Below are 9,714 nucleotides of genomic sequence, written 5' to 3'. Positions count from 1 at the left end.
AGGGCAGGGGCGGGGGACCTTGTTTCTGCCGAGGGTCATCTGGCTAAAAACCTCATTGACGGCTGCCCTGCTCCAACATTTCATTAACTCGCCCTTAGTGTGACGGCTCTGGAGAGAGACGGGCTTTCTACATGGGTGAAGAGTGACAGCCTGGGAAACCCGCAGGGGCAGTTCCTCTGCCCTGCCCCAGGGGTCGCCGTGAGTCTGCACAGACTCGATGGCAGAGCGTGAGGCAGGCACTGCTTCTCTCTGGAGCAGTGACATCCGCTCAGACAGATGATTCCAAGGCCCTTCTGCAGCCTGATGAAGGAGCCCTGGTGGGCAGTGGTGACACGTCGACCTGTGATCTGCACTGTCGGCAGGTTGAACCATCAGCTGCTCCTCGGGAGAGACAGGGCCCTCTGCTCCTGTGAACAGTTTCTGTCTCGGAAACTCACTGGGGCAGGCCCACCCTGTCCTGGAGGCTCGCTGTGAGCCAGCATCGGCCTGAGCTTGGCAGTGAGCTTGGTTTGGAGCATCACAGGTTTTGTGGTCGGTCACTTGACTGTCGCAGCAATGCTGACACTCGAACGATGGCCCCTGGCTGACAGGAGACAGTTCAGACTGGTGGCCAGGGACCTCCTTTTCCTCCCCTGTCTTCTCCGCTCCCTGCCTGTCCATGGGCTGTGCCCTTCAGAGCTGCTTCTTGACCCCCTCTGGGCTGCCCCCTACCAGGCAGCCCATGGTGCGCCACACACACGGAGCCCGCCCTCTCTGCTTTACTGTGGGCCTTGTCCCCACAGAAGCCCCCCCGACCGTGGCGCAGACCTGGCGCCCGACCATCGGTCACTCCCCTGCCGCCCTGGAACCTCTGCTCCTCATTTTAAGGAGCTGGAGCGGGGACCTTGAGACCCAAGCCTCGCCCTTGAGGACAAGCTTATAAGTGTGCAGGCTGACGGGCGAGGGGGGAGCCCCTCTGGTGCTGGCTGCCAAGTCTGGAGCTGAGGATTGCCAGGTTGGGGGTTCAGGCCCACCTCTCTGTGGGACTCTGTTGCTGGATAGAATGACAGCCCGCCCAGGACCCCATGTGGGGCCTCAGAGTCAGACGCAAGCAGACAGCAGTGGTTTGGGGCTTGTCTTGCAGTGACCTTGCTGGAAAGGGCTTTGCAGTGGTTTTTGGTTTTGTCTCCGAGGGAGCCATGCACAGCCCCTCATGTTAGTAACCCAGGGGCGGCTGGCTCGTGGACTGGGGTGCTCAGCGGGATTAGGAGATGCCAGGCCTATCTGTCAGGGTCCTGCCACCCTCAGCCAGCTGGCCTTAGGAGACATGTTGAATGTCCACGTATCTGAAGGACACTGGGCTCACTGGCTTGCCCTGAACCCTTGCATCAAGGAGGGGAGGGGACCGTATGCACAGGGCCCTGGGACCCTCGGCGGAGTTGGGCAGACCACGTTTCCTCAGTGTGTTAGTCTGGGTAGACTAGAGAAACAAATTCATAAACACGCATATATAGAAGAAAGAGTTTTATATATAAGAGTAATCACACATTAAGAAAACATCCCAACCCAGTCCAAGGCCATAAGTCTGATATTAGTCCATATGTCCAATACCAACCTATAGAGTCCTCTTCAGACTCATGAAACATGCAATGAAGCCAAATGCAGGACGATCACAGGCCAGTGGGTAGAGAGTCTTTGGGTCCAGTGGCGTTGTGAGCGTCTCAGGGCCGGCAGGGGTCTGTGGCTTCTCCAGCTCCAGAGGTCTGGCTGCGTCCACGCGGCTGCTCTGGCTTCCTTCTGCCCCAGCTCAGAGGTGTGTGTGCTTGTGTTTCTCCTTAGACATAAGAGGTGTCCTGTGTTGTTGTTTCTAAATCAACTATTCTAAACTTTCCTCCGTGTCTTGTTCTTTTATTTCAGATCCATAAATGGACTAGGAAGAATTTTGGAAACACAAAGATCAAGGTACTTTTTCAAGGGCTGTGATTAACCCTTACCCTAGATAGTGGGAATGGCCGGTGTAAGTGTGAAGCGGTGGACCGAGGCTGCTTGGTCTGGATATAAGAACGACGCAGGCGCAGTCTGTTTTTGACGGGGCACTTCTCATGACTCTGGCGAGCAGGCCAGAACACAGCTGGGCGGTCAGGCGTTGTGGGACGCCTCTCCCACTGCCACGGTGCCCAGCTCCAGAGGCCGCTGGACAGAGATCCGAAAGTCTACGGTTTGGGATCCCGTCCTGGTGTGAGGCATTCACGTGGCTTCTGACATCGCAGGCTGGACTTCCCAGTGTGGCATTCTGGTTAGAAAGCACCCCCCTCTGGGAGCTGGCTATGTTGTGCTGGGGTCCCCTGAGCCCTCGGGTTGGGAAGGCCCCGAGAGTCTGCAGCAAGCACATGGAGAAGACAGCTTGCCTTGTATGCCGTCAGACCGAGGTGCAGGTGCAGCACCCAGCATCCGCTCGTGGCTTGGACTGAGGTGGCTAGTCCGGTGGGTGAGGGAAGGCCCATCAGTCCTGTGATGGAACCACGGGAACCCTCCTGAGACAAGCATCGCCAACCCAGGAAGCTGCTGTTTCCTTGCAGGCCCCTCCCTGCCTAGGAAGTCTGCTTTCCCACGCTGGCCCGTCTACCCGGCAGCTCCGGCACCCTCCAGGGACCCAGATCCTGTCCCCCGGTGATGTTCTTTGAGTGTGCAGAACAAAACACAGTCTCAGGGTTGTTGGGGCCAGGTTGCCCAACATGACTCGGTGCTCACAGGCTGCCCGAAGAGAAAGAGCAAGCGAGGACAGAGTCCCCAGCACAGCGCTCTGGGCTTTCCTCCCCTGGGCAGCGTGACACTCTCTGACTCCTTCCCACGACGCCCTGCTTCTGTCCTGTGTCCTCAGATTGCTCCAGTTGAAGACCCGAGAGACGGAGTCCTCCACAGCGCAGCCCCTGAACCTGGGACGTGTGTTCCCCAGGACCCCGTCCCTGTCTTCACACAGTGGGATGTGAACTTGATTGTGCTGTGCCTGCTCCCGTGCTGAGGGGCACCTGCAGGGAGTTGTAACTGTGCAGCCCTGTGAAGGGAGAAAGGAGACGTGTTTCATGCCACAGGCTTGGGCTTTTGGTAGAAATTTCTTCCTGGAACCCTCCAAAGGCTGGTGGCACAACAGAACACTCATGTGACGGAACAGCAGCGCACTGACTGGGAGCTGCCAGCGGTCCAGGCTGGATTCAGAAGACGGTGTGGAACAAGGATGTCAGACGGGCTTGGCTCAAAGAGGGAATACCTGCCGTTGGCAGCCCAACACGTAACCACTACGTCCCCAAGGCACACCTGCCGGCCCAACACGTAACCACTACGTCCCCGAGGCTCCTATGGAGTGGTTATGCGTTAGGCTGCTAACTGCTAGGTCAACCGTTTGAAGCCACCAGCTGCCCTGAGGGAGAAAGAGTTGCAGTTTGGAAACCCACAGGGGCACTTCTGCCCTGTCCTATAGGGTCACTGTGCTCTTCCCTGCGGCCTGATAAATGCTATAGGGTAAGGGAAGGTGGGGTCCCAGGAAACCTGGCCCCAAAGGTGCTGGGCCAGGACCTGTGTGCTGCCCCGCTGCCCTCGCGTCTCCTCATCTCTGGGGCAGGGGTGGTGGCTCGGAGCCGTTCCAGCTACTGACAACGGAGCTTGTTTCTGGTCTTGATGTTGGCTTGTGTGGCTACAAGTGTATTTGAGAAGCTCTAAAGTTTGTGTTGGGGTTGGGAAGACAACAGCAGGCGGGAACAGAGAGCCCCCTGAAGCTACTTGAACCCTCCACCAAGGCCCGCCGGACCCGCCTGCTTGCTGCTGACAGACTCGGCAAAAATGTCTGTGTACTGAGCGTGTTTGGTCCAAAAGTAGTCAGACGTGGTTTGGGTTGTGATTCGACTTGTGTTCATGTTCCCTGTTGATTTCAAAAACCAGCCCGGTGGCCCACATTGCTGTGAGCCGGTGTCGCCTCCCCACGCCTTACGCGGCCTCCTCTCTGCCGTGGCTTCTTCCTTTCAGAGTGGACCTGCGGGCTGTGCTAGACCTCCATGCCTTCGACGCCCTCTCGGGAATCAGGTGCGCTTCCTGCCCTCTGCCAACCCTGACTGGCATGTGCGCTCTGTCCACAGCGACAGGACGATCCACACAGCCGTCTCCCCCAAGGAGCCCTGGTGGCACAGTGGGTTATGCCTTGGGCTGTGAACTGTAAGGTCGGCCGTTCAGGCCCACCAGCCCGAATCTCTGCAGAAGCAAGATGAGGCGGTCTGCTCCCGTAAAGACAGATGGTCCCCCAAACCGTTGAGCGGGTCCCCTCTGCCCGGAGGGTGGCTGTGATTGGCTTTGGGTGCAGACAGAGCACCGTGCTGTGGTTCAGCTACGCACTGTGTGGTGTCAGCAGGTAACAGGGTACTTGAGGACAGGGTTCCTGCTGCCCCTAGATGAAGATCACCCCCCTGCCTCCTCAGGTTATTGGGTAGACTGTGCCAAGTTGTGCCAGGCCTGAGCTGAACTGTGCAGGCTGACAGGCCTGACCCCTGGGATGGCCAGGCCTGGGAGCCTCCGAGGCCGTACTGCCCACGTGTGCTTCTGAGCTGTGTTTATGCATCACTGGTCAATTGAAGAAGGAGCTCTTCGCTGAAACCCCCACCTCCACCTAACTCCAGACCCCTCCCCTCAGAAGCCTCCCCCAGTGCCAGCTGGGAAGGGTTTCATTTGACAGTCTCCCATAAGACATGCCACCACCCCTTTACCCCTCCAGTTTCTGCAGGGCCCACCTCCTTCCTAAGTTGCATGCCACACAGCCACCCCTCACTGCCCTCCCAGCCCGCCATGGCTGCAATAGCTTGGTCACTGCATGTGTCCTGTCCTCCTTCCTGTGTGTACCTGCTAGGACGGGCTGTGGACCGTTTGTGTTTTCTGTTAGCCAGTAACTAGGGCTGCGACGTGCTCCTCCGTAAGTTGCTGTCTCCCAGGAGTGACCAGCATTGCTTTCATATTCAGGAGCCTGGGGGCGGGTGGACTGAGGCGCACAGAAATGCCTATTATATGTTGGAGTTGGTATTAGGTGGGTTCTTTTAAGTCTCCGCATGTACAATCCACTGGAGAGCAGTGCCGGCAAAGCCCCGTTCTCCCCTTCTCTGTGCCCAGAGTGTGCGTGGGAGCATGTGTGCGTGCACGTTTTGTGGAAGCCAGGTGTTTGACCCTCTTGGGCCCCCCTGTCTCCATTTGGGCCCAGGGAGAGCCTGTGGCTTGGGGAGGATGGGCCAGCTCAGGCCAGGGGACCTGGTGGTGACAGCAGGCATCGGCCACCTGCATTTCTCACCTGGCGTCCATGCTCAGTTTGCAGAACAAGATGCTGCGTGTGGCCACCGCCCAACCTCACCTGGACCACGTAAGATACTTTGAAGAACGGCTTTCTCGCTTCTCCTTAAAGAGCTTGGCTGTGTTGGTGATGTGTCAGGATACTCTTTTAAACAGGTGTTCCTTAGCCCTGCTGGCGGATTTCAGCTTCGGGAGTGGGTGTGTCACACACACCCCTGCCCCTGCCTCTCCCCCAGGAGAAGGGCCCTGAGGCGTCTGGGTGCAGGGCACTCTGTCCTCTCACTGCCATCGAGTCAGCGCCCTGTGCGTTTCCGAGACTGGTACCGTGCTCAGGAATAGAAAGCCTAGTCTGGCTCCCATGGAGCCGCTGGTGGTTTTGAGCCGCCAACCATGCAATCACAGCCAAACTTAGGACCACGACACCACCAGGGAGCCACGCTTTGTCCTCAGACGTAGGGAGAGAGCTTGTGTGAGAGCAGAGGGCGTGTGGAGATTTCTGAGGGGCTGGCACCTCGGGCAGTGTCCGCACTCTCTCTCCTTCCTTGGCTCTTGCTCGCCCTGTCTGAGCAAGACGAGACGGAAGCCGGCCAGGAGTGCTGGCTGCACCACGCACGCACGCCTTCGGCTGTCCACGGCCACCCTGGCCTCCCGCCATCTGTTGCCATGTTCTGCTGCCCCCTTCCCCACCAAAGTGGGGCCAGCGGGGTTGGGGTGAGAGCTGTGGGCCCCTGGAGGAAGCCCTGGGATTCTGGTGTCTTCGCCTGGTCACTTGATGGCAGTGGTTCTCAACCTGTGGGTCACGACCCCTCTGGGGGCTGAACAACGCTTTCACAGGGGCCGCCGGATTCTTAACAGTAGCAAAATTACAGTTATGAAGTAGTAGCAAAATAATGTTATGGTTGGGGGTCGCCAGCACACGAAGAACTATTAAAGGGCCGTGGCATTAGGAAGGTTGAGAACCACTGCTTTATGGAATGAGTGTGCTCGTGTGCGCACGCACGTGCGCGTGCCTGCTGACCTTCCTGAGTCTGTTTCCTCTGGCTCTGAGGTGAGCGTCGCTGTCTTCCCCAGAGCAGGGCTAAGCAGAGTGCGAGCAGGCAAACCTGCCTCAGCCCTGGGACCCTGGGGGGAGGCTAGAGCACACACACGGGTGGGGTCACAGGCAGCCTTCCGAGCGGGTCTTCTGTCTGCGTAAGCAGGAAGCCTGTTAAGTGGGGTGCGGAGCGTGCTTTATAGAAGTGGTTGCTGGTGCCGCCCCAGGGCCACGGGCAGCCTGACTCTCCTGAGACGTGCATCTCCGGTTTCCATCTAACGCCTGTCCTTTGAGAACGTGCCTCTGACGTCTCTGATTTCAGAGTATTGTTACCGTCACATTCGAAGTGCCAGGGAACGCCCAGGAAGAAAGCCTAAATGTGTTCATCCAGGTGAGTGCCCCCTGGAGCCCCCTAGCGACACCCAGCAATGGGGGCGGGGGAGCGTCTCGCTGAATGTGCTGCCCACCCACACAGAACCTGCTGTGGGAGAAGACGGTGAGGAGCAAGGCCGGTCAGTGCATGGAGGTCATCCGACTGAAGGTGGGGACTGCCGCAGAGGATGCCCCTTCCTGCGCGCGCTGGAAACCCGCAGCCCTTCACCCCTCACAGCTTGGCTGCCTGGGACTTGTGTGCTGTCAAACTCTACGTGCTCAGCGGGGGGCGGGGACTGACGGGAACCTTGGGGGCAGCGAGTGCCTGGGAATGGGGGGACCGCTCCGAAGAGGGCTGCCCAGGGACTTTATCGAGAGAAACCAGTGTGCCCTGTGAGCGTGTTTCAAAGCTGGCCTCCCGAGTCTTAGGAAACAGTAATTAGAATCAAAGTCGTCTTTGCAGCAGCGTCTCTATGAATGTGTGTGTTGGACAGGAGCGCTGGTCAGTAGTTGTGGAAGGCAGGCTGTGAGGAGACAGGGAGATGAGATGAAGGGAAAGAGAAGCACCAGAGTGCACAGCCGGGGGAGTGCACGGTTGTGAAGCCTGTAGGCAAGGCCCCTGCTGCTCACTCGGGGAGCGCTTGTTGAGTGGGAGCTTAAGCTGCTGCGTGCGTCTTCCCTGCAAACATGGTAAAATCTTACTGAAAGCACAGCCCCGCCCTGGCGCACGCATGGAGTGTAGCTCAGAAATGAGCTTCATTAGCTAGAAAGCCAGGGTGGGGTAATTACTCATCTGTTAGCTCTGTGGGGTGCTTCTGCTCTCACGCAGACTCTGGGTTCTCTGTCCCTGGCACAGGGGCTGGTGTCCCTCAGAGACAAACCACACCAAGTGATCGTGCAGGGGGTGCATGAGCTCTATGACCTGGAGGAGACCCCGGTGAGCTGGGCCAGCAACAGCGCGAGGACAAACAGACTGGTCTTCATCGGTGAGTCCTGAGGGGCCCAAGAGGGCTGTGCATGCATGCCGTGCAGGGAGCAGCCGTGCAGGGAGCGGCCGAGGCCCCTCTTGGGCCCCCCTCGTTGATGACGCTGCTGTCGGAGCTCCTTCTGGGACACTGGCTTCCCTCCAGGCAGCTGCAGACACACGGTTAATCCCAGTGCCACTTCAGCTCTGGGCCCCGCTGCCTCCCTGCGCTGATGGGTTTGTGGTGCATTTCCGTGCTGAGGGCCGGGAGCGGCTCGTCCGCACTGTCCAGCCGTGCTGCTCTCTGCAGGCAGGAACCTGGACAAGGAGGTCCTTCAGCAGCTCTTCGCGACCACAGTGCTGGAAGCATGAGTGGCGGCACGGCTCAAGGAAGGTCATGCTTGTCTACGACTGCAGTTTTTCTTCTGGAGAGACCTGGACGTGTCCCCACTGGATGTCACCCCAGCACCCTGCCGCCCCAGTACTGCTGCTGTGAATCCCAGCGGGCCGTTTTAGGTCCTGACCCTAAACACTGCATCCAATACAGGGGCCCTGGACAGCTGTGCCACGATGGAGCGTCTTCAGAAGCCTGTTTCTGGCGGATGCGAAGCTCCTCTCCTGGCAGTCACTGATAGTGATGATGCTGATGGGACTCAGCACCGCCCCCTTCCCGTGGGACTTTCCCGGGCTGTGTAGACAATAAATGATTTTAAATGAGGCCAGTCTTGTGAAGTGACATGAAGTTTCTTGGGGCTTGCCCCCTGCATCGGAATTCGATGCCACCCCAGGTTCGTTTCAGAAGTACCAGGGCTCTCATTGGTGCCTGCAGGCTCCAAGTCATAGCAACCCGATGTTCAACGGAGTGACACCCTGCCCGGGCCTGCCCCATCCTCCCGGTAGCTGCTGTGGGGAAGCCAGCCCATCGTTGCAGCTGCTGGTCCGTCCATCGCACCAAGGGCCTTCCTCTTGGTTTGCCAGCCTCCACCAAGCCACGCCAACCCTCAGGTGTAGAATCAGCACCTACACTAATTAGCACCCTCCATCTTCATAAGGAGAGGGACAAACAGCCTCAGGCAGAGCTGTCCACGGGGCTGCAGGAGACGGTGGAACGAGGACATTTCACATGTGGGTCCCCCGGCTTAGTGTTTGCGGAAGTCAATGTCATGGGCCACGGACATGAAATAGTCCAAAAGGTTGTGGGGGAAATCCATGATCTTGTCACTCCCTTCTCCCGTGGGTTCTGGAAGTGAAGTGCCAGTGTGCCTGTGTGTCCATGAGTGATCCCCAAGTGTCAGTGCCTTGTTCTGTGGAGCTCCCGTATGTCCGTCAGCGTGTGTGTCTGTCTCTGTGTGTCTCACTGTGTGTCTGTCTCTGTGGGTATGAGTGTGTGTCTGTCTGTGTGTGTCTCTGGGTGGGTGTGAGTGTGTGTGTGTGTGTGTGTCTCTTCTGAGTTGCTCTGTTGCAAAGCTTCCAGAACCCACCCGAGGGGACCTCCTGTCCACCCCCGCCCCTTACCATCTTGGAGCCCCACAGCAACGCCAGGACCTCAGGCCAAGCAGCGGTTTGGAGGTGCTGTGTGTGTGTGTGGGGGGGTGGTGTCGAGAAGGCCCAGCACCCCCTGACGCAGGGATTCAATGAGAACATTAACAATCAGCGCACAGGGAACCCTGGATGGAAGTGGGTCATTAACCGGACACGGGACCATAGGGCGGTGAGCAGCCGATCTTCCTACTTGGCAGGGATTTGCTCAGTTTGTTGCGCGCGCGATTTGAGACGCCTTGGCCAAGCCGTGTCCCGCGAGCCTCGATTGGCCGGGTCAGCGGAGGCGCGAGCAGCATCTTGGGGGGCGGGTGAGTGAGAGGAGGAGGGGACCCTCCTGGAGTGCGGGGGGGTTGGAGGTAACGCCGGGGGCGGTCAGGGAATGAAGCATAAAGCTGTGTAAGGCAGCGTCGCGGAGAGGGAGCAGACCGGCCGCGCCAGGGAAGTCAGCACACGGAGTTGCCCGGCGGCCGGCTTCCTGGCGCGCGCTGGTTCCGCCCCGGCT

General features: G+C 58.7%; 1 protein-coding gene across 2 annotated transcripts in view; it reads left to right on the top strand.

Annotated features, from left to right (window-relative positions):
* CBWD1 (COBW domain containing 1) overlaps positions 1–8,388 on the top strand; it is a 29,815-nt gene extending 21,427 nt beyond the window's left edge. For both annotated transcript variants that reach the window (XM_004714544.3, XM_045289241.1), the window contains 7 exons: positions 1,897–1,941; positions 4,000–4,056; positions 5,320–5,371; positions 6,657–6,725; positions 6,810–6,875; positions 7,563–7,692; positions 7,981–8,388. In XM_004714544.3, coding sequence (XP_004714601.2) covers positions 1,897–1,941; positions 4,000–4,056; positions 5,320–5,371; positions 6,657–6,725; positions 6,810–6,875; positions 7,563–7,692; positions 7,981–8,042 — 481 coding nt within the window. In that variant the 3' untranslated portion in view covers positions 8,043–8,388. The remainder of the gene's footprint in view (positions 1–1,896; positions 1,942–3,999; positions 4,057–5,319; positions 5,372–6,656; positions 6,726–6,809; positions 6,876–7,562; positions 7,693–7,980) is intronic.
* The last annotated feature ends 1,326 nt before the right edge of the window (positions 8,389–9,714 follow it).

Source organism: Echinops telfairi, unplaced genomic scaffold, assembly GCF_000313985.2.
Source record: "Echinops telfairi isolate 266 unplaced genomic scaffold, ASM31398v2 ScPeMD7_25;HRSCAF=90, whole genome shotgun sequence".
NCBI lineage: Eukaryota > Metazoa > Chordata > Mammalia > Afrosoricida > Tenrecidae > Echinops > Echinops telfairi.
This window is presented reverse-complemented; position numbering and strand designations above follow the sequence as displayed.